Source organism: Molossus molossus, unplaced genomic scaffold (genome assembly GCF_014108415.1).
Source record: "Molossus molossus isolate mMolMol1 unplaced genomic scaffold, mMolMol1.p scaffold_m16_p_29, whole genome shotgun sequence".
Classification (NCBI taxonomy): Eukaryota; Metazoa; Chordata; class Mammalia; order Chiroptera; family Molossidae; genus Molossus; species Molossus molossus.
In genome coordinates, this window is record NW_023425365.1 from 799,750 (window position 1) to 823,645 (window position 23,896).

Here is a 23,896-nt window from a genome sequence, read left to right on the forward strand (position 1 = left end):
TGTCTGTTAGACGAGAGAGGGGGTGGAAGTCATCTCCTTTCCTGACTGAAGTCAGGTGTCAGTACTGGGGTGGGGGAGGGGCGAGGGCAGGTTCCGTCGCACCCTTAACTCCCCGAGCTGGCTGTGATTTCCTTCCTGGGTTAGGCCATCAGGCCACGTGCTGGGACTCTGAGCGGTGCCCGGCGCCTGGCCTGCAGCTGGCCTCCCCAGGTCTGTGGCCCATCTGACGGGACTAATTCTCCACCAACCACACTGTCCTCTTGATTGACTGTGTGAGGTCGCCTGATAACCAGAGTCCACAGGGAAAGGTGGTTTCTCCTAAAATCCAACATGTGATGCTTTATTCGATTAAAAAAGAGCAGGGTAAGAGAAAAATCCCCAAGTCTCCTTTTCACTGATTTTATTTAGAATTGGTCAGTTTCACTTAGGGATCTATCAATCTCCTTCTCGGTGTGAGACGTGTGTGTGTGCCTGTGTGTATAACTCTTAGAGACTGGTTGGTAAACATCACGTTTTTTGGTATATAGAAATGTTTATTCTCATATTGCAGCACAGCAGACATACAATCATCACTTCCTAGAGTGTGCAATATATACATCATTCACACCAAACACCGGGAACACAAAGCTCCGTGTGCAGGGAGCATCTGGATGTCTGCCTAGCTTCAGACCAGCTCCGAGCGAGTGCACTGCAAGCTCACGGATCTGGACGCGTGTGGCCTGCGCACAGGAGAACAAAGCATGGGGGCCGACAGCAGGTGCCCCGGCGCTGAAGGCTGGCGCTCTCGGCTTTGGTCCCTGGCATTCCAGGCGCTGAGCCACCTGGCCTGAGAGACGCCCCACGCGGTCACCCCGGCACTTTGCGGTCGCGCTCGCTTACTCCCCCCTGTAGCGGGGGGATCTTTTCTCCTTAAACGCCAGGAGCCCTTCCAGTCTGTCCTTCGTTGGAATGGTCTAAGAGAAAGGAGACAGGATATGTACCAGAATGTAACAGCCACTGCAAGTTTAACAAGCTTTATCTAAGAACACTAATTAGAATGCAATCTAAAATTTTGAAGTGTAGCAGTCATTTGAACAATTCTATTCATGTGACCAAATTTATTACTTTAACTCCAGATATGGTTTTCCTCCATTTCAAATATATTTTAAACATGAACAGGCTTCACTTTTTAGACAACTTTAGGTTCATGAAAACACTGACCAGAAGTTTGGGGTTCCCACAGACTCCCCAGACCCCAGCATTTCCCAACAGGGGCACCCTGCACGGTTGTGGTCCATCTGCTAGGACTGCGGAGCTAGGGCTGTTAGTGACTCGAGTCCAGAGTGTGCCAGGCATCCCCCTTACCGTGTTCTAAGAACAGTCCCCACAGTCCCCACTTTGAACACCCCTTACCCCCACTGCCTCATCCCTGCCCCACCCCTGCCTCTTCCAGAATGTCGTGTAGCTGGAATCGTGCAGGGTGCTGCCTTCCTAGACTGAAAACCTTCACTCAGCACCACATTTACAGGCCCTCATGCCCCTCTGCGGCAGGATCACTCAGTTCCTCTAACTGTGGAAGGAGGCTCCGTCTTGATGCACCACACCTTGCCCATCACCTACCGAAAGACATCTGGGTGCTTCTGAGTCTGGCAATGATAAACAGAGCTGCCACAGACACTGGTGTGCAGGCTTCAGCTCATACGGGCAAAGACGGCTGGACCAGGGGGCTGAGCCTATGCTTAGCGTTGCAAGAAATAGCCACATTGTAGCTTATTGTTATTGACATTTCTCGATGGCATGATGGTGAGGACGTCACACCTGCTTACTGCCATCTGGGCACCTATGCTGGTGAGGTCTGTGCCACACCTCTTACCCACCTTTCAATGGGTTGGTTATGTTCTTGATGCTAAGTATTAGATATAAGTCCTTCATCAGGTGTTTTGCAAAGATTTTCCCCCCAGAATGTGGCTTCTCTTTTTATTCTCTCCAGTAGACATTCATTTTAATAAAGTTAACATGATTTTTTCCCTCATATAGTATACTTATGTTGGTATATCTAAAAAGTCATTGCCAGGTCCAAGGTCACCAAGATTTTCTGTTATCTTCAAGAAGTTTTATAGTTTTTCATTTTACATTTAGGTCTATGAGCCATGTCAAGTTAATTTTTATAAAGAGTGTAAGGTCAGTATCTAGATTTTTTTTTTTTTGTAGTTGTGTATCCATATGCCTTAGGGCTGTTTTCAAGACTATCTCTGTTCACTTGTCAAAGATCAGTCTATTGTACCTGAATGAGTCTCCTTCTGGGTTTCCTGCTCCATTCCACTGATCTGTCTATTCTCTGGCCAAGATCACGTCTTGATCAGTGCAGCTTTGTAGTTAACCTTGAACCTGGGTAGTGTCAGTCTTTAAACTTAGTTCTTCTTCAATCTTGTGTTGGTGAACCTGGTCTTTGGACTTTCCATATGACCTTCAGAAATGGTTTGCCAATATAAACGGTGGCTTGCTGGGGTTTGTGTTGGGATTGCATTGAAGCTGTAGGGCACGTGGTGAAGAAGTGAAATCTTAACGATATTAAATCCGCCATCCACAAACATGGGCATCTCTACTGACTTAGATCTGGATTTCTGTCTCCAGTTTTGTAGTTTTCTTCCTATGGATCTTGCAAATATTTTGTTAGATGTATACTTAAGTATTATGTGTATGTGTGTATAAGTGCATATATATTTTTTTTATATAATGTGTATATGTGTGTGTGTGTGTATAGTGCTGATGTAAATGATATTGTGCTTTTAATTTACAATTCCAATTCTTCATGGCTAGTATATAAGAAAGCACCTGACTTTTGTACATGTTAACCTTGGCTGTGCACTCTTGCTGTAATTGCTTATGAGCTAGTGTGTTTTTCCGGTTGATTCGCTGGGATTTTCTACATAGACAACCATGTCGTCTATGAAGTTTTATTTCTCCCTTCCATATCTATATACCTTTTATTTCTCTTTGTCTAACTCTATTAGCTAGAACTTCTAGGAGATGCTAAAGGGAGTGGAGAGAAGGGGCAGCCTTGCTGTTCCTGATCAAGCATGATATTAGCTGTAGGTGTTTGTAAGGTGTTTTTATTAAGTTGAGGGAATTCCCCTCTAATCAGTTTGCTGAGAGTTCTTAATCACGAACGGGTGTTGGATTTCTGTCAAATGCTTTTTACTCATCTGTTGATGTAACTGTGACTTTTCCTGCAGAGCCTGTTGATGTGGTGGATTGCATTACTTGATTTCCGAGTGCTGGACAAGCCTGGCACATCTGGGGAAAGAAACCTGTCTGGTCGTGACACATAATTCTTGTTACACATTGTTGGATTTGATCTCCTAACACTTTGCTGCGAATCTATGTTCATCAGAAATAAAAGTCTGCAGTTTTCCTTTCTTGCTATTCCTTTGGTTTCGTAGAATGCATTTTAGAAAGTGATCCTTCTGCTTCTGTTTTCTGAAAAGCACTGTAGAAAACTGGTATTTCTTCCTTCGATGTTTGGTGGAATTCACCAGTGAAACCATCTATGCCTGGTGTTTCCTATTTTGGAAGGTTATTAATGATTTATTTTCTTTAACATACCATTCAGATTATTTCTCCTTGTGTGAATTCTGATATTTTGTGTATTTCGAGGAATTAATCCATTTTATCTAGGCTATCAAATTTGTGGGCAACGAGCTGTTGATAATATTCCTTGATTCTCCTTTCAGTGTCCATAGGATCTGTAGTGATGCACTTTCTTGTATTTCTGATATTGGTCATTTTTATCTTCTCTTTTATTCTTGGTTGCCTAGACGTTTGTCAATACTATAAAGCTTTACAAAGAACCAACTTCGGTTTTGCTGATCTTTTTCTATTTTCACTGATTTCTGCTCTAAAGTGTTTGTTATTGTTTCTGTGATTCAATAAAACTTTACTGACAAAATAGATGGTAGGTCAGATTTGACTCATGGGTTCTAGTTGACCATCATCTGTCCCAGAGCAGGTCTAGAATCAGGTTCTGCTCCATCTCTTTCTACAGATCATTTTAAGACAAGACCCCTATCTGTTTTTAGAACTATCCACAGAAGAACCCCATGATGTACGGTGTGCAGAGATGAGGTCCCACCAGCAGGACTGCTTTAGGAATAGCTCCTTCCTCCTCCTGGAGCCCTCTAAGCTGTAGTAAGCCATTGCCACAATCCCTGGGGACATGGCAGTTCTGTTATTTTTTAAATTTACCTTTATTGTTAAAGTTATTACAAATGTTCCACGTCACCTTTTTCCCCCCATTGACACCCTCCGCCCTACTCCCACCCCACCCACCCCCACCTTCACCACACTGCTGTCTGTGTCCATTGGCTGGGTGCATATGTGTATCAGTTCTCTGGTTTATCTCTCCTCCCACCCACACTCTCCTTCCTTCTGAGGATTGTCAGTCTATTCCCTACTTCATGTTTCTGGATCTATTTTGTTCATCAGCTTACTTTGTTCATGATATTTCATAAGTGAGATCAGGTGGTACTTGTCTTTCTCTGTCTTATTTCACTCAGCACAATACTCTCCAGGTCCCTCTGTGCCGTCTCAAAGGGTAAGAGATATTTCTTCCTTACGGCTACATATAGTACTCCATTGTGTATATGTACCACAGCTTTTCTATCCAATTATCTATTGATGGGCACTTGGGCTGTTTCTCGATCTTAGCTATTGTAAATAGCGCTGCTATGAACATAGGAGTACATATATTTTTTTTGATTGGTGTTTCAGGCTTCTTAGGGTATATTCCTAGAAGTGGGATCACTGGGTCAAAAGGCAGTTCAGTTTTTAATTCTTTGAGGAAACAACATGTTTTCCACAGTAGCTGCACCAGTCTGCATTCTTACCAGCAGTGTACTAGAGTCCCCTTATCTCCACACCCTCGCCAGCACTTGATGAGTTGCTGATGGCAGCCATTCTGGAAGGTGTGAGGTGATACTTCATAGTTGTTTTACTTTTCATCTCTCTGATGATTAGTGATGTTGAGCATTTTTTCATATGTCTCTTGGCCATTTGTACATCCTGTTTGGAGAGGTATACATTTAGGTCTTCTGCCCAATTTTTTAATTGGATTGTTTGTCTTCCTTTTGTTGAGTTGTATGAGTACTTTATATATTTTGGAAATTAACCCTTTATCTGACGTATAATTGGTAAATATGCTTCCCATACAGTGGGTTCCCTTTCATTATGATGCTAGTGTATTTTGCTATGCAGCTTTTAAGTTTGATATAGTCCAATTTATTAATTCTTTTTCCTTTGTTTCTCTTGCCCTAGGTGTTGTATCAGTGAAAATTTTGCTTCATGTGATGTCTGCAATTTTGTTGCCTACATTTTCTTCTAGGATTTTTATGGTTTCACAACTTATATTTCAGTCTTTTATCCATTTTGAGTTTATTCTTGTGTATGGTGTAAGTTGCTAGTCTAATTCCATTTTTTTGCATGTATCTGTCCAATTTTCCCAACATCATTTATTAAAGAGCACTGTATGCTCTTGCCTCCTTTATCAAATATTAATTGAGCATAATGACTTGGGTCAATTTCTGGGTTCTCTGTTCTGTTCCATTCATCTATATACCTGTTCTTGTGCCAGTACCAGACTGTTTTGATTACAATGGCTTTATAGTATAACCTGATATTGGTAATGTGATCTCTCGTACTTTTTTCTTCCTTTTCAAGATTGCTATGGCTATTCGAGGTCCTTTTTGGTTCCATATAAACTTTTGAAATTTTTGTTATAGCTCTGTGAAATATGTTGTTGGTATTTTAATAGGGATTGCACTGGATCTATAGATTGCTTTGGGTAGTATGTTTATTATATTTTTTCTTTGCTTAACTTGCATTTAATGTGCTCTTAAAAATAAAGGGGAAACTTATTGAGATCTTTCTTCTTATCTAATATATGCATTTAATGCTATAAATTCTCTCTAAGCAATTGCTTTCAATGCATTCCTACAAATTTTCATGTTTCATTTTCATTTCGATTTAGTTCAGCAATGTTTTAATTCCTCCCGAGACTTCTTCTTTGACACATGTTTAGAAGTGTGTTGTTTACCCTTTGTTAAAGACTAAAACCAGCATTAATAGGTAGGATTTTCCATTTGTCTTTCCGTTACTAATTTCTAGTTTAATTCCATTGTGGTCTAACAGAATACTTGGTATGATTTCTGTTCCTTGACATTTGATGAGGTGTGATTTATGGCCAAACATGCTTTTAATATTTTCTTCAGACTCTGAGGCTACCTCAGGCTACCGTAAGAGGTCTGTAATCTACCTCACTTGTGGCATGTGCTCATCAATGACTGACACAGACCAGGCAGAACGACAGTCCAGCCATGCTTCTAACTCGTGACCATGGTACAGCGGAAGCTGATGCCATTTCCAATTCTCAGGAAAGGTAGAGCCAAGTTCTTTTGCTGCCTTAGGCCCACTACAACCAGGTTGCAGCTTTCAGAAAAAGGGGAGGAAGGAAAGATGACAGGGAGGGAGAGAGGAAGGGAATGGAGCAAGGGGGGAGGGACGGGGGAGGAATGGGAGAAAAGATATTCCTTCCTCTATAGAAAGCACTACTAATCAATACAGAGAACTGTGTAACTGAACTAGTGAACTTCCTGTGGGCAGGAGGGAAAACCGAGATGTCTGAAGAAGCCGACGAGTCCTCAGCACCTGTGTCCCCAGCAGGCACCTGCTCACCGCTGCCCCACTCCGACCTCCCTGTGCTGCCGTGAGGGTGCAGATCCCACCCACAAACTATAGTAGGAGTCAGAGAGACAGCTAGAGCACCACTCATGGTTCTAACTGAGTTATTCTAAGAGCTTTCTCAATTATGTAGACAAGAGGCATTTGTTTGTGAACATAATCAATCAAAAGAGCTGGTAACAGTCAAATAGCGGAAACAACTCATTTGAACACTTGTATGACACAGAAACAGGTGTGAGTGTGACCTTGCCCAGTGACTATACTTCATCCAACCTACACAGAAGGCAAATGTACTTTGTAGGGGTATCCACACCGACTGTGACTGTATTACATACCTGAGCATAACAAGCTTCTTCTATGGCTAAGCCTGTTATTAAATCAACCTGGGGATAAAAACACAATTCGTTTAAACAGAAATTACTTTCTAAAATATAGCATACTCAATGTAAATTCACATTTAATAAGCCTATTCAAAAAGAACAGTCTCCTCCCATACGATGTGGCAAATCACAATCAAGAGCCGCAGGAGAGATTCTGGAATCAGGCTGTCTGGGCTCCGATTCTGACTCTGCCACAAGGGACTGTGACCCTGGGCAGGACGTGTCCCCGGTGTGCAGAGGCCCTCTGAAGAAGGGGCCGACAGCAGTACCTGCAACTGAGGCCAAAGGCACTCAGCCAAGTGAAGACTTTATACATCTAAAGTACCCAGGCACCTCTGAGACGGTGCGGGCTCAGCTCCCAGCCACAGCAATAAGGCAAATATCACAATAAAAGCACACCATTGTTTTGGTTTCCCAGTGCATAGGAAGTTATGTTTATACTATACTGTAGTATATTCAGTGTGCAATAGCAAGATGTCTAAACAATGCACATTCCTTAAGTAAAAAATACTGTATTGCCACCCAGCCGGTATGGCTCAGTGGTTGAGTGTCGACCCTGCACCAAGAGGTCACCAGTTCGATTCCCAGTCAGGGCACGTACCCAGGTTGTGGGCCAAATCCCCAGTGGGGGGCATGCAGGAGGCGGCCAGTCAATGTTCTCTCTCATCAATGTTTCTATCTCTCTTTCCCTCTCTCTTCCTCTCTCTCTGAAATCAATAAAGAAAAAGAAAAAAAAAAAAAATATATATATATATATAAAATAAAAAAATACTTTATTGCTAAACACTGCTGAGCATTGTCCAAGCCTGAGTCACAACTGCTTTCCCGGTGGAGGGCCTGCTGGATGGTGATGAGAGTGTGGTTATCTGCGAGGTGCAACCAAGTGCAACAGACGTGCGTGCGTGCATGTGTGTGTGTGTGTGTGTGTGAGACCCGGCACACAGAAAGGGTCATATAAAGTGCTTGCTACTAAATATTGTTAATTATGTAAGAATTTTTTTAAAAAACCAAGTACTGCCCTGGCCGGTTTGGTTCAGCGGTTGGAGCGTCGGCCTGTGGTCCAAAGAGACCCGGGTTCGTTCCCGCTAAGGGGCATGTACCTCGGTTGCAGTTTGTCCCCGGCCCTGGTCCGTTGTGCGGGTGGCAGCCACTCGATGTGTTCCTTTCACATCGATGTTTCTCTCTCTCTCTCTGTTCCTCTCTCTCCCTCCCACTCTGCCTGAACAAAAAATGGAAAAATGTCCTCGGGTGAGGATAAAAAATAAATAAATAAAACAAAAAAACAAAAAAAAACCCAAGTACTTTGTAAATGTTAAAAACTGCATTTGTCACTAATAAATTCATCTCTTTTTACTGCTATGAAGCCAGGGTAACAGTGGGCTCTGGGTCTGCAAGGAGTAAGTATCTTTCTTAAAAATCCCCATACTTTAGCCAAAATTTAGCTGCTTCAATTAAAGATCTGTGTCATGGCTGTCTGCACTGCTCCGCACCCTGCCTCCCTGTGCCCGGCCTGGGGCTCCCCACCCTGCCTCCCTGTGCCCGGCCTGGGGCTCCCCACCCTGCCTCCCTGTGCCCGGCCTGGGGCTCCCCACCCTGCCTCCCTGTGCCCGGCCTGGGGCTCCCCACCCTGCCTCCCTGTGCCCGGCCTGGTGGGGCTCCCCACCCTGCCTCCCTGTGCCCGGCCTGGGGCTCCCCACCCTGCCTCCCTGTGCCCGGCCTGGGGCTCCCCACCCTGCCTCCCTGTGCCCGGCCTGGGGCTCCCCACCCTGCCTCCCTGGGCCCGGCCTGGGGCTCCCCACCCTGCCTCCCTGTGCCCGGCCTGGGGCTCCCCACCCTGCCTCCTGTGCCCGGCCTGGGGCTCCCCACCCTGCCTCCTGTGCCCGGCCTGGGGGCTCCCCACCCTGCCTCCTGTGCCCGGCCTGGGGCTCCCCACCCTGCCTCCTGTGCCCGGCCTGGGGCTCCCCACCCTGCCTCCTGTGCCCGGCCTGGGGCTCCCCACCCTGCCTCCCTGTGCCCGGCCTGGGGCTCCCCACCCTGCCTCCCTGTGCCCGGCCTGGGGCTCCCCACCCTGCCTCCCTGTGCCCGGCCTGGGGCTCCCCACCCTGCCTCCCTGTGCCCGGCCTGGGGCTCCCCACCCTGCCTCCTGTGCCCGGCCTGGGGCTCCCCACCCTGCCTCCTGTGCCCGGCCTGGGGCTCCCCACCCTGCCTCCCTGTGCCCGGCCTGGGGCTCCCCACCCTGCCTCCCTGTGCCCGGCCTGGGGCTCCCCACCCTGCCTCCCTGTGCCCGGCCTGGTGGGGCTCCCCACCCTGCCTCCCTGTGCCCGGCCTGGGGGCTCCCCACCCTGCCTCCCTGTGCCCGGCCTGGGGCTCCCCACCCTGCCTCCCGGTGCCCGGCCTGGGGCTCCCCACCCTGCCTCCCTGTGCCCGGCCTGGGGCTCCCCACCCTGCCTCCCTGTGCCCGGCCTGGGGCTCCCCACCCTGCCTCCAGTGCCCGGCCTGGGGCTCCCCACCCTGCCTCCTGTGCCCGGCCTGGGGCTCCCCACCCTGCCTCCCTGTGCCCGGCCTGGGGCTCCCCACCCTGCCTCCTGTGCCCGGCCTGGGGCTCCCCACCCTGCCTCCCTGTGCCCGGCCTGGGGCTCCCCACCCTGCCTCCCTGTGCCCGGCCTGGGGCTCCCCACCCTGCCTCCCTGTGCCCGGCCTGGGGCTCCTCACCCTGCCTCCCTCTGCCCGGCCTGGGGCTCCCCACCCTGCCTCCCTGTGCCCGGCCTGGGGCTCCCCACCCTGCCTCCTGTGCCCGGCCTGGGGCTCCCCACCCTGCCTCCTGTGCCCGGCCTGGGGCTCCCCACCCTGCCTCCCTGTGCCCGGCCTGGGGCTCCCCACCCTGCCTCCCTCTGCCCGGCCTGGGGCTCCTCACCCTGCCTCCCTCTGCCCGGCCTGGGGCTCCCCACCCTGCCTCCCTGTGCCCGGCCTGGGGCTCCCCTCTTTTGGAGCCACCACCAGGGTGGCTCCAGGACACCCGTCTGCCTTGTTTCATATGTCTTCAGGCAGAGAGCACACAGAAGAGTGACAGGTAGGGAGCCAAGACGTCCCTTCCATTTGTTATATAACACAGCACTGGCTCTGACAATATGCAGAAGGCCCATCTCTTCAGGTTCTCTATGTAAATCTACTAACTTGATGGCGAAATAACAAGCATGTCATTAAGCTGCACAGCCATCAGTGAAACCTCTGGGTTCTGTGATCATGACACTGAATTAACAGTATCTATTTGCAGAATGAAATCAATGATGAAGTTAAAAATAACCTCAGTAGCTTTCAATAACAGTAGCACTGAAACAGCTGTATTTTAGAACAGTATAAAATAATGCAAAGTCTACACATGGTTCATTTAAATGAAATTTCCACCCCCTATTCCAACAACAAACCCAACCATTAAGGAACTTACCTCCATCCCTTGATTAATGGCTAATTTTGCCACTCGCATTGCAACAGGTCCCTGAAATCCAAAGGAAAGAAACATATTTCAATCATTATTTATGCTGGTTATGCTGTCGTTCTCCACAGAATTCACAGGAGCAGTGTTAACATCAGTGTCTCAGACACTGATGTGTCCTCCGCCACTGCACCGGTACCTAACCACGAGGTGACGTCTGGTCGTGCGCCCCCCAGAAGGCGTGTCCTCACTGCAGGGTCTCAGACACTGATGTGTCCTCCGCCACTGCACCGGTACCTAACCACGAGGTGACGTCTGGTCGTGCGCCCCCCAGAAGGCGTGTCCTCACTGCAGGGTCTCAGACACTGAAGTGTCCTCCGCCACTGCACCGGTACCTAACCATGAGGTGACGTCTGGTCGTGCGCCCCCCAGAAGGCGTGTCCTCACTGCAGACAGTCCCAGAGGAAGGAGTGGGAGTCCCCTGGCGGAAGGGAAGCGTTCCTGTCTCAGAACCCACGGTCCTGGAGGGGGTGTCGAGATTCATTCACAGATCAAGTCGCAGAAATCGTTGACAGGCGATGAGCTGAAATTCAGTGCGTATTTTCGAATGTCTTTCGAATGGAAAGAGACTGGCTCTGACTAACAGGACAGCGAGGGCTCCCTGAGTGCGGGCAGACGCACGGTGGCCAGGAAGGTCTGGAAGAGGCTTCCTTCCTGCGGCCGACCGTCAGAGCCGACGGGTCAGTCTCCCGTCACAGGCCTAAAGACGTTTGCAGAGGCCACACCTTCCTTAGGGTCACACCAGCACCTCACAATTCTTCCACCTGTGGTTTGCATGTGTGGTGCATGTATTACCATTACTTTATAAAAGATCATCAGGTCAGCCCCGGCCGGTGGGGCTCAGTGGTTAGAGCACTGGCCCGCACACCAGAGGCTCTCGGGTTTGATTCCAGGTCAAGGGCATGCAGCCAGGTTGCAGGTTCCGTCCCTGCTCAGGGTGCACAGAGGAGGCAGCCGCTCTGTGTTCCTCTCTCATATCGTGTTTCTCTCCCCCTCCCTTCCCCCTCCTCTCTCTGAAACCCAATGGAAAAATGTCCTCGGGTGAGGATGAACACAAATAAATAAATAAAACATCAGTTCACTTTTTCTTAACAGGTGCACCTCTCAGCTGAGACTCTTCTCCAGTCCTGTTTATCACCAGCTGGCCCATCTGGGTGCTGGTCAGGATCCATGTCCACAAACCCCCAAACGCTTACGATGCAGATGGGCTGGGGGCCCGGGGTGGCCAGGACTCTGCTCGTCCAGCAGCTCCCGGGAGGCCAGGCTGCTGGCCCACAAACACTTTGGCCAGCAAGGCTGAGACAGCCGGGAGAACAAAGTGAGAATGCTCTCAGACTACACTTCTTTAGTGAGCTGCTCTCCCGGGTGTAAGACCAGTGCCTCTTCCACACAACCCGTTTTCTCAGGCAGAACATGGTAGTGACGTAACATACGGAAATCACCGGGAGACTGCTTTCATAGAAGCTTTCTTGTTATCTGCAAAAAGCAGTCATTCAGTAACAAAGACGACAAAAATAGAAGATGCTTCCACTCCAACCGTGTTCTGTAACTTCTGCACATAGTTTCTCAGCTGTACGTTCCCTGATGTCACCCAACCCCACCCTGAGCTGGGAGGAGTCACTGCTGCTGTCCATGTTCCAGAGGCACAGCCCGGCTGGGCAGACAGGGACGGGAGTGGGGAGGGCACTCCGGGGTGAGCCGGAAGGTGCAGGGACTGCCGCACGGAGGAGCAGAGGAGCAGGCTCCGGGGTGAGCCGGGAGGTGCAGGGACTGTCTCACGGAGGGGCAGAGGAGCAGGCTCCGGGGTGAGCCGGGAGGTGCAGGGACTGCCGCACGGAGGGGCAGAGGAGCAGGCTCCGGGGTGAGCCGGGAGGTGCAGGGACTGCCGCACGGAGGGGCAGAGGAGCAGGCTCCGGGGTGAGCCGGGAGGTGCAGGGACTGTCCCACGGAGGACCAGGCTCTGGGGAGAGAAAGGACTGGGAACTGCAGGGACGGCCTTGGGGTAACCAGCCCCCAGAGTGGAGCCCTGGGGCAGGGAGCTGCATGCCCGTGTCCAAAGCCTGGAGAGGAGGTGCCAGGACTGGAAACATGCCATAACAGTGCTCCCACACCCTGTATCGCAGCTGAGGCGTGTGCTGGTCTTCACGGCTGAAGCCACAGCCAGCCAGCTAGCCAGCACTGGACGATGACGTCGCCCCTCACAGCCCCTTGAGTCCTCTGAGGTGGACATCTCCCCGACAGTTTCGGAAACAGAAATACTACGTTAGTGAGGGTCTTTTCTTTCTAACAGCACTAAACCTCTGTTCTCTTTGCTGTCCCCACCGAGTCAGAGTGTGAGGCTCCGTGCGGCCTCAGGAAGGAAGCGCGGGACCTGGACCGAGTGCAGGCCATGTGCCAGGCACTGGGCGGCCCTCGGAGCTGGGGCAGGTGTCACGGCAGCCTGGCCCGGGCCTGATGACGGCCACAGCAACACCTTCCGAAGCCCGGCTGAGCTCCCGGCAGATGTGGAGGGACGTGGGAAAGGGACGCCACAGCCCCCGAGGATGCACAGCCCCAGCAGATCTGGGTCCTGTCTGCGTCTGAAGGACTGAGTTCCAGAGGCAGCTCCTTTCACTCCAGAAGTGGCTGATGGGTGGGCGCAACCCTGACAATCCACCGGGACAGACAAACCACGGGCTGCTTACGCAGCCAACATCCTCTGGCCCGTGATTTCCGAAGAAAGGAGTATCTGAAATACACCCTGGAAAGCGTGAGAACAAGGAATCCCGTCCGACGGGCCCCGGGTGCCCGTTAGTGTCACAGGGGAGGCCCGCGGTACACACAGCGAGGTCCAGATGGCAGTGTGACTGTCGGAAGTACACCGTGAGCCCGTACCCCGGACTTCAGGCGGCTCCCCGGAGAGCAGAGAAGCACACCCAGCAGGACGAACGCCTGCTGCCCAGAGCCAGTGACCTCGGGCCGGGCAGCACAGCGAACCTACTCTGCACAGCCGACGATGCTCCCCTGATTGTGTGCCATGCATCTCGGCTTTGGGGTGACCCGGGAGACAGCCTCCACACCGCCCTCCATGTGTGGCTGAGGTCAGAGTTCAGGGGGTGGACTCCACGTGCTGAGCCCTGCTGGCCCGTGCAGTGTGGCCGCAGTGGGGGCCTAACGGCCTCGGGTCCAAGTTCCATTCTGCAGGCCTTCAATGTCAATCCACAGTCGGGCCTTGGTTCTGAGTGTCCACATGCCAAACCATCAGCCTCTCCGCCCGATGACCCTGCGGACACCATGGGGTCAGTCAGGGGTCCGGGTGACAAAGGAGTGAGTGTGGGTCACTGCTCAGCCCCACTGCGAACACTGCTGGGCACTCCCTGTCCTGCCTCCATGGCCGCCCACCTCCCCGCACAATGGAGGAGACAGCGTGGTCCCCGCCCACCTCCCCGCACGACGGAGGAGACAGCGTGGTCCCCGCCCACCTCCCCACAGGACAGAGGAGACAGCGTGGTCACCGCCCACCTCCCCACAGGACAGAGGAGACAACGTGGTCACCGCCCACCTCCCCACAGGACAGAGGAGACAACGTGGTCCCCGCCCACCTCCCCGCACGACGGAGGAAACAGCGTGGTCACCGCCCACCTCCCCACAGGACAGAGGAGACAACGTGGTCCCCGCCCACCTCCCCGCACGACGGAGGAGACAGCGTGGTCACCGCCCACCTCCCCACAGGACAGAGGAGACAGCGTGGTCACCGCCCACCTCCCCACACGACAGAGGAGACAGCGTGGTCCCCGCCCACCTCCCCACAGGACAGAGGAGACAACGTGGTCACCGCCCACCTCCCCACAGGACAGAGGAGACAGCGTGGTCCCCGCCCACCTCCCCACAGGACAGAGGAGACAGCGTGGTCCCCGCCCACCTCCCCACAGGACAGAGAAGACAACGTGGTCACCGCCCACCTCCCCACACGACAGAGGAGACAGCGTGGTCACCGCCCACCTCCCCACAGGACAGAGGAGACAACGTGGTCCCCGCCCACCTCCCCACACGACAGAGGAGACAGCGTGGTCCCCGCCCACCTCCCCACACGACAGAGGAGACAGCGTGGTCCCCGCCCACCTCCCCACACGACAGAGGAGACAGCGTGGTCCCCGCCCACCTCCCCACAGGACAGAGGAGACAACGTGGTCCCCGCCCACCTCCCCACACGACAGAGGAGACAGCGTGGTCCCCGCCCACCTCCCCGCACGACAGAGGAGACAGCGTGGTCACCGCCCACCTCCCCACACGACGGAGGAGACAGCGTGGTCACCGCCCACCTCCCCGCACGCTCTGTTCTCACTTCACTGCATTTCCTCTATTACGTCGGCCCTTGCGCTCGTGACCTTTCTGTGTGGTAAGCGCTTGCTTACGGATTGAACGGTAATTGGACACGCACTGTACATGAGAAAGGCTGAAACAGGGACTCAATTGGGGTCTGGAACACACTGATTCAGTTCGCACTGTTCCTAGTGGGAAAGAACGTGTCAGATTCGGAACGGCCTCCGGAACGATCACCTCCGAGAACCGAGGTCCACCCTGCACCGTGCCGGTCTGGCCGCCCCGTGTGAGTGGCCCAGGCTTCGTGGGTCTGTGAAATGATTGCTATTGTGTCCAGTAGCTCTGAGAGTCACCTGAGACAGGAGAAGGCAGCGGTCGGGCAGTACCTGAGGCAAGAACTCCCGCGCCAGGTCCAGGGCCTTTCTGTAGGCTGCATCGCCCTCTGCGTTCTGCTCCAGGACGTGGCTGATGAGGCCCACGGCCTTGGCTTCCTGGCCGTCCAGCACCCGCGCGGAGAAGATGAGCTCCTTGGCCAGCGATGTGCCGATGGTGCGGGGCAGGCGCTGCGTCCCCCCTGCAGAGTGCGGAGAGAGGAAACACAGGCAGTGACTGGGTGCCCTTAGCTTTGACACTTTTATACAAATAAACCGGGATCTTAAGTTTATATGTCAAAATTAGTAACTGGAAAACTATCTTAAAACAGAATCCAGCCCGGCCAGTGTGGCTCAGTGGTTGAGCATAGACCCTGCACCAAGAAGTCGCCGTTCAATTCCTGGTCAGGGCACATGCCCAGGTTGTGGACCCATCCCCAGTGGGGGCATGCAGGAGGCAGCCAGTAGAAGTTTTCTCTCATCAATGTTTCTATCGCTAAAGTCAATTAACAAAAATAAATAAAAAATACAGAATCTAATCTCTAAATTACTTTATAAAATTAACTTGCAAAGCACTGAAGAATCTCGCACCACTGTGAAGTGACCGGGACCCTGGCTGCTCCTGGCAGTGGGGCAGCTGTACTGACAGCCACGGCCACGCGTCAGGACTCACGGGCGCATGGCGGGGCAGAGGTGCTGACTGAGCCCACGGCCACGCGTCAGGACTCACGGGCGCATGGCGGGGCAGAGGTGCTGACTGAGCCCACGGCCACGCGTCAGGACTCACGGGCGCATGGCGGGGCAGAGGTGCTGACTGAGCCCACGGCCACGCGTCAGGACTCACGGGCGCATGGCGGGGCAGAGGTGCTGACTGAGCCCACGGCCACGCGTCAGGACTCACGGGCGCATGGCGGGACAGAGGTGCTGACTGAGCCCACGGCCACGCGTCAGGACTCACGGGCGCATGGCGGGGCAGAGGTGCTGACTGAGCCCACGGCCACGCGTCAGGACTCACGGGCGCATGGTGGGGCAGCGGCTGGTGTCTGAGCCCGTCACCAGAGGACAAGACAGGCCTCTTGGGCTGTGCATGTTCTTTCAATCCAGACATCACCTATCAGCCCGGTTTGGCTCAGCACCAAAGAGTCCCAGGTTTGATTCCAGTCAAGGGCACATACCTTGGTTGCATTTCATTCCCAGCCCCAGTTGGGGTCATGTGGGTGTCAACCAATTGATGTGTCTCTCTCACATCAATGCTTCTCTCGCTCGCTCGCTCTTCCTCCCTCTCTCCCTCCAGCTCTATCTGAAGATTAATGTAAAAGTATCCTCGGGTAAGAATTTAAAAAAAGAAAAACTTATCAAACTCTGAGAAATTCAACTCATGTGCTTTTAAAGAATCATTTATAGTAAATGATATGTACACTCATTTTCATTTAACAAAAGTAGAGACAGAGAATCAGCCATGAGAACAGGCTCTGTGCTGGCAGCTATCTTCAGGGCAAGCGACAAGCGCTCGCTGCCGAGGCTGGGACCCCGGACAGAGAGCTGGGCAGAAGCAGGTGGCACTCTGACTGGCCAGCTCCACGTGAAAACAGTGCAGCAGTGGCACCCCTAACCCTGACCGAGCACGGCTGCCGGGCTGCCCAGGCCGCTGGGGCGTCTGCCTGCCAAGCTCGAGGGAAAGCACAATCAAGCTCACTGCCGAGTCCACTCCTTTGTCTGCACTGGTCACAAGGGCAGTTAAAAAGCGGAGGGCGACCCCACACGGAGGCCGGCCCCGCTGGCTGCCCTGCCCGTGCGGCGCTTCCCTTCCGCCTTCAACAGGAGCGCAGCACGCTCTCAGGAGCATCGCAACCAGAAGTGGAAAAATGAAAAACAAAGATCACAGGTTCCAGAAAGCCTACTCCCTCGGTAGTTCCTGATGTTCCCGCGTTTCACAAACGAGGCGCTGGAGGAACCCCACCTGAGCAACCCTATCAAAAACCGTGACTGGAAAACATGGGTGGTGGAGACACATCCCCGCCGGGCACTGGTCATGGCGTGAGCACGAGTGCTGTGTTCGTGCTGCTCTGAGTGCGCTCCGCCCGAGTGGCTAGAAGTGGTGAGCGCGTGACCGTCCTGCTGGACATGGCGGGAAACGTGTCTGAAAATAATGAACACTGACTGATTAGAATCTAACTGTGAACGATTCCACTGCTCAGTGTCATCAGGATAGATCCGAACACCTACGGGAAACGCGAGATATTTATGGTGATTCTGAGGACAGCTGATTAGAAGAGAGATATAAATAACACAACCCAGAGAGCGGTACTCACTCCTGGGGCTGATCAGAACTGTCACGAGACTGAAGAACACATGGGTAAAGCGTTCATGATCAGCACACTGTGAGGAAAGCAATTCTTTTCTGTGTTCTGTATCATGTTTCATTCCGACTGGTCAAAATAACAGATGCAATCCTCAATGGCCACTGTCAATGTGGCACTTTTTATTCAACTGAAACTCGGTATTTTGCAAGTCCCTGAAGCTTGAGCCCATGTATCATATCTCACTCACACGAGCACCTTCTCCAGGAATGGGGATTTTGTAAACATTTAACAAAGGAGTGGTCATGAAACTAAGGCCATGAAACAGACCCCGGAGCTGAACCGCACACACCCAGTGCTTTCTCTGAACCAGGGGCCGAGGAACAGACCCCGGAGCTGAACCGCACACACCCAGTGCTTTCTCTGAACCAGGGGCCGAGGAACAGTCCCTGGAGCTGAACCGCACACACCCAGTGCTTTCTCTGAACCAGGGGCCGAGGAACAGACCCCGGAGCTGAACCGCACACACCCAGTGCTTTCTCTGGACCAGGGGCCGAGGAACAGTCCCTGGAGCTGAACCGCACGCACCCAGTGCTTTCTCTGAACCAGGGGCCGAGGAACAGTCCCTGGAGCTGAACCGCACGCACCCAGTGCTTTCTCTGAACCAGGGGCCGAGGAACAGACCCCGGAGCTGAACCGCACACACCCAGTGCTTTCTCTGAACCAGGGGCCGAGGAACAGACCCCGGAGCTGAACCGCACACACCCAGTGCTTTCTCTGAACCAGGGGCCGAGGAACAGACCCCGGAGCTGAACCGCACACACCCAGTGCTTTCTCTGGACTAGGGGACAAGGAACAGACCCCGGAGCTGAACCACACACACCCAGTGCTTTCTCTGGACCAGGGGCCGAGGAACAGACCCCGGAGCTGAACTGCACACACCCAGTGCTTTCTCTGAACTAGGTGCTGAGCATGAGATGTCAGGGGCGTGGGGCCCAGTGCTTGTTGAAAAGATGGCTTCTGGGAATCCGAGGGCGAATCTTCAGCTTGGCCGCCCACGCACACTGAGCCGAGACCTGGCCTTTCAGTGGACACCATGAGCCCTTGCTGTAGGCTGTGCACACGAGTGGAATCACCCAGCACGTGCGCACTTAGAGATGGCTCACTCCACTCAGCCTGGCTGCAGGCTCGCCCAGGCGGGGCCACGTGTCCGGGCTTCCTTCTTGGCACGGCTGAGTGACAGTCCACTGCAGGACAGGCTGCGTCTGGCATCCATCGGCTGATGCACAGCGGAGCGCCCCCTTGGCTGCTAGGAGCGGTGCTGCCATGCGTACGTGTGGATGGCTGTCTGAACCCTGCTTCCAGGCCTTCGGGTGCACAGCCAGAAGCGAGCGTGCACGTGGCTCTCTGAGGAGCCACGCTGCTCTCCACACCGCTGCACCCTTTACGTTCCCAGCCAGAGGGCACTGTGTGCCGAGCCCCCATACTCTCCCCACTCGCTGTGTGCTGTTGGTTTGTCATTCTTTGCCATCCTAATGGCTGTGGCGTGGTACCTCACCTGGTCTTCGATCTGCGTCCCCAACTCCTGATGCTGCCATTTGCTCATCAGCCGTACGCATCTTCTTTGGAGAAGAGAAATGTCTATGTGACTCCTTTGCCCATTTTTAAAATTTTGTTGTTGCCTTGGCCAGTTTGGCTCAGCGGTTAGAGTGTCAGCCCGCAGACTGAAGAGACTTGGGTTAGGTTTCCGCTAAGGGCACGTACCTCGGTTGCAGTTTGTCCCTGGCCCTGGTTGGGGTCGTGTGGGTGACAGCCACTCAATGTGTCTCTCTCACATCCATGTTTCTCTCTCTCTCTTCCCTCCCTCCCTCCCACTCTATCTGAAGATAAATGCAAAAATGTCTTTGGGTGAGGATAAAAATTAAAATAAAATGTTGTTGAGCTGTAGGAGTTTTTCATATATTCCATTTACCAATCCCTTATCAGCTAACAGTCACCAAATGTTTTCATGGGTCAACTTTTCTCTGCGGAGAGTGTCTGACGCGTAGATACCGGTAATCTTGACGAACTCTGACCTGTCTCCTTTCCGTCTGCTCCCTGTGCTGTGATGTCTCACCCGCGAAGCCACTGCCAGGCGCAGTGCCACCTGCCGCCCCACCGCCTTCTCCTGGGCTGCTGTGTGCCGCACTGATCCACTCCCAGTAGCTGCCGTGTGTGGCCCAGGAAGGGCCGGCTCACGCTCCTCCGCGAGGACACGCAGCGTTCCCGGCACCGTGCTCTGGAAGGGGCTATCTCAGATGGTCGCACAGACGTCGACTTAGTCCACGTGATGTTAGCAGAGCTGTTTCATCAGGGACCTGTGTGGTGAGAAATTACCTGGCCCACTTTCCCACCTGCGAGAAGTCTGCAGGAATCCAAGGCTGCTCACCTGAACGGCATGTGTTTGTGGGGATGGAGGTGGCCACCCCTGCCGCCTCTGGGAATGCAGCACTGGGCTTTCCAGCTGTATAAGAACGCCTGGCAGGCTCGGTCTGCCCTTCACGATGGTGCGGGCGGCGCGAGCTCAGAGCCACAGCCACAAAAGAACGCGCTGCGCCAGTGGGCAGTGCCCGAACAGGGCGCGGGGCTCGGGTTCCATGAACACCTGCGGACACCGGGCAGCAGAGACCTCCGTGTGCAGCGTGGGGGTGCGTGTGTGGGAGTGCTGTGCTCCCCCACGCACCAGACAGAGCACTGCAGCAGGCCAGGGCGCGGGGCTCGGCGGCAGCACGGCTCCTCCCGGGACAGGAAGTACCTGGGGCCTGTCCGCCCAGATGCAAACAGGCGCACTGAGAAAATCCACTGTGCTCACCCTTACCAATGCAAACAGGCGCACCGAGAGAACCCACTGTGCTCACCCTCACCAATGCAAACAGGCGCACCGAGAGAACCCACTGTGCTCACCCTCGTCAATGCAAACAGGCGCACCGAGAGAACCCACTGTGCTCACCCTCACCGATTCAAACAGGCGCACCGAGAGAACCCACTGTGCTCACCCTCGTCAATGCAAACAGGCGCACCGAGAGAACCCACTGTGCTCACCCTCACCGATTCAAACAGGCGCACCGAGAGAACCCACTGTGCTCACCCTCACCGATTCAAACAGGCGCACCGAGAGAACCCACTGTGCTCACCCTCACCGATTCAAACAGGCGCACCGAGAGAACCCACTGTGCTCACCCTCACCAATGCAAACAGGCGCACTGAGAGAACCCACTGTGCTCACCCTCACCGATGCAAACAGGCGCACCGAGAGAACCCACTGTGCTCACCCTCACCAATGCAAACAGGCGCACCGAGAGAATCCACTGTGCTCACCCTCACCAATGCAAACAGGCGCACTGAGAGAACCCACTGTGCTCACCCTCACCGATGCAAACAGGCGCACCGAGAGAACCCACTGTGCTCACCCTCGTCAATGCAAACAGGCGCACCGAGAGAACCCACTGTGCTCACCCTCACCGATTCAAACAGGCGCACCGAGAGAACCCACTGTGCTCACCCTCGTCAATGCAAACAGGCGCACCGAGAGAACCCACTGTGCTCACCCTCACCGATTCAAACAGGCGCACCGAGAGAACCCACTGTGCTCACCCTCACCGATTCAAACAGGCGCACCGAGAGAACCCACTGTGCTCACCCTCACCGATTCAAACAGGCGCACCGAGAGAACCCACTGTGCTCACCCTCACCAATGCAAACAGGCGCACTGAGAGAACCCACTGTGCTCACCCTCACCGATGCAAACAGGCGCACCGAGAGAACCCACTGTGCTCACCCTCACCAATGCAAACAGGCGCACCGAGAGAATCCACTGTGCTCACCCTCACCAATGCAAACAGGCGCACTGAGAGAACCCACTGTGCTCACCCTCACCGATGCAAACAGGCGCACCGAGAGAACCCACTGTGCTCACCCTCACCAATGCAAACAGGCGCACCGAGAGAATCCACTGTGCTCACCCTCACCAATGCAAACAGGCGCACTGAGAGAACCCACTGTGCTCACCCTCACCGATGCAAACAGGCGCACTGAGAGAACCCACTGTGCTCACCCTCACCGATGCAAACAGGCGCACCGAGAGAACCCACTGTGCTCACCCTCACCGATTCCGGAGTTCACGCTAAGACCTGCTCAGGGTCGGTGTCCGCCTCACGCACCGAGTTCAGGGTCACTCAGGTCCGATCTCTGGATGTCGTCTTGGGGAGAGACAACATTAAACAATGTAACTGAACAAAACCGTTCACACTGACGGCGGCCCGTCGCATGCAGGCCCCAGAGCCCGCGGCAGGCACCGTCTCTCCACTGTCCATCCCAACAGCCCAGCACGGCCCCACTCCCGGCCGGGCTGCTCTGCTCTGAGGGTCGGAGACTTTGGAAACTCGCCCTAAGTCACTAAGTCAGATGGCAGACACAGGTCAAACCCACCTCTGTCTGACGCTTACCTACTATGAGATAAGTAAACAGCAAATTACGATATGAATACAGGATTTGAACTTACTTGATAAAAAAGGTGTGTGGGCCCTGGCCGGTTGCTCAGTGGTTAGAGCATCGGCCTGTGGACCAGAGTCCCGGGTTTGGTTCCCGCTAAGGTCATGTACCTCGGTTGCAGTGTGTCCCTGGCCCCGGTTGGGGTCTTGTGGGTGGCAGCCACTCGAGGTGTCTCTCTCACATTGATGTTTCTCGCTCTCTCTTTCCCTCTCGCTCTATCTGAAGATGAATGCAAAGATGTCCTCGGGTGAGGATAAAAAACAAAGGTGTGTGGTATACATGAATGGGTGTACAGTATAAATGGGCATATACACGATCAAACATGCCCAGACAGGTGAGTGTCTCTGCAGGATCAGTCTTGCTCATTATGCCCCAAAGGTTCTGCACTGCATAGGTGACAGGACGCAGGAATGGGGATGATGCTGCAGCCTTGGGAGGGCCGCAGGACAGGACACGGGAACGGGGATGATGCTGCAGCCTCGGGAAGACCAGGGGATGGGACACGGGAACGGGGATGATGCTGCAGCCTCGGGAAGACCAGGGCACGGGACACGGGAACGGGGATGCTGCTGCAGCCTCGGGAAGACCAGGGGATGGGACACGGGAACGAGGATGATGCTGCAGCCTCGGGAAGACCAGGACATGGGACACGGGAACGGGGATGATGCTGCAGCCTCGGGAAGACCAGGGCACGGGACACGGGAACGGGGATGATGCTGCAGCCTCGGGAAGACCAGGGGACGGGACACGGGAACGAGGATGATGCTGCAGCCTCGGGAAGACCAGGGGACGGGACACGGGAACGGGGATGATGCTGCAGCCTCGGGAAGACCAGGGGACGGGACACGGGAACGGGGATGCTGCTGCAGCCTCGGGAAGACCAGGGGATGGGACACGGGAACGGGGATGATGCTGCAGCCTCGGGAAGACCAGGGGACGGGACACGGGAACGGGGATGCTGCTGCAGCCTCGGGAAGACCAGGGGATGGGACACGGGAACGAGGATGCTGCTGCAGCCTCGGGAAGACCAGGGGATGGGACACGGGAACGAGGATGCTGCTGCAGCCTCGGGAAGACCAGGGGACGGGACACGGGAACGGGGATGATGCTGCAGCCTCGGGAAGACCAGGACATGGGACACGGGAACGAGGATGATGCTGCAGCCTCGGGAAGACCAGGGGACGGGACACGGGAACGGGGATGCTGCTGCAGCCTCGGGAAGACCAGGGGACGGGACACGGGAACGGGGATGATGCTGCAGCCTCGGGAAGACCAGGGGATGGGACACGGGAACGAGGATGATGCTGCAGCCTCGGGAAGACCAGGACATGGGACACGGGAACGGGGATGATGCTGCAGCCTCGGGAAGACCAGGGCACGGGACACGGGAACGGGGATGATGCTGCAGCCTCGGGAAGACCAGGGGACGGGACACGGGAACGAGGATGATGCTGCAGCCTCGGGAAGACCAGGACATGGGACACGGGAACGGGGATGATGCTGCAGCCTCGGGAAGACCAGGGCACGGGACACGGGAACGGGGATGATGCTGCAGCCTCGGGAAGACCAGGGGACGGGACACGGGAACGAGGATGATGCTGCAGCCTCGGGAAGACCAGGGGACGGGACACGGGAACGGGGATGATGCTGCAGCCTCGGGAAGACCAGGGGATGGGACACGGGAACGAGGATGCTGCTGCAGCCTCGGGAAGACCAGGGGACGGGACACGGGAACGGGGATGATGCTGCAGCCTCGGGAAGACCAGGGGACGGGACACGGGAACGAGGATGATGCTGCAGCCTCGG

General features: G+C 54.2%; 1 protein-coding gene across 3 annotated transcripts in view; it reads right to left on the minus strand.

The window, feature by feature from the left end:
• Positions 1 to 228: 228 nt before the first annotated feature.
• Positions 229 to 23,896, minus strand: part of AUH (AU RNA binding methylglutaconyl-CoA hydratase) — a 181,581-nt gene continuing 157,913 nt past the window's right edge. Inside the window, exons 6-9 of one of the 3 annotated variants that reach the window (XM_036278522.1) lie at positions 15,276 to 15,463; positions 10,540 to 10,590; positions 7,050 to 7,097; positions 229 to 953 (exon numbers count right to left, since the gene is read on the minus strand). In XM_036278522.1, coding sequence (XP_036134415.1) covers positions 876 to 953; positions 7,050 to 7,097; positions 10,540 to 10,590; positions 15,276 to 15,463 — 365 coding nt within the window. In that variant the 3' untranslated portion in view covers positions 229 to 875. The remainder of the gene's footprint in view (positions 954 to 7,049; positions 7,098 to 10,539; positions 10,591 to 15,275; positions 15,464 to 23,896) is intronic. The other 2 variants (XM_036278521.1, XM_036278523.1) reach the window with 2 other exon arrangements.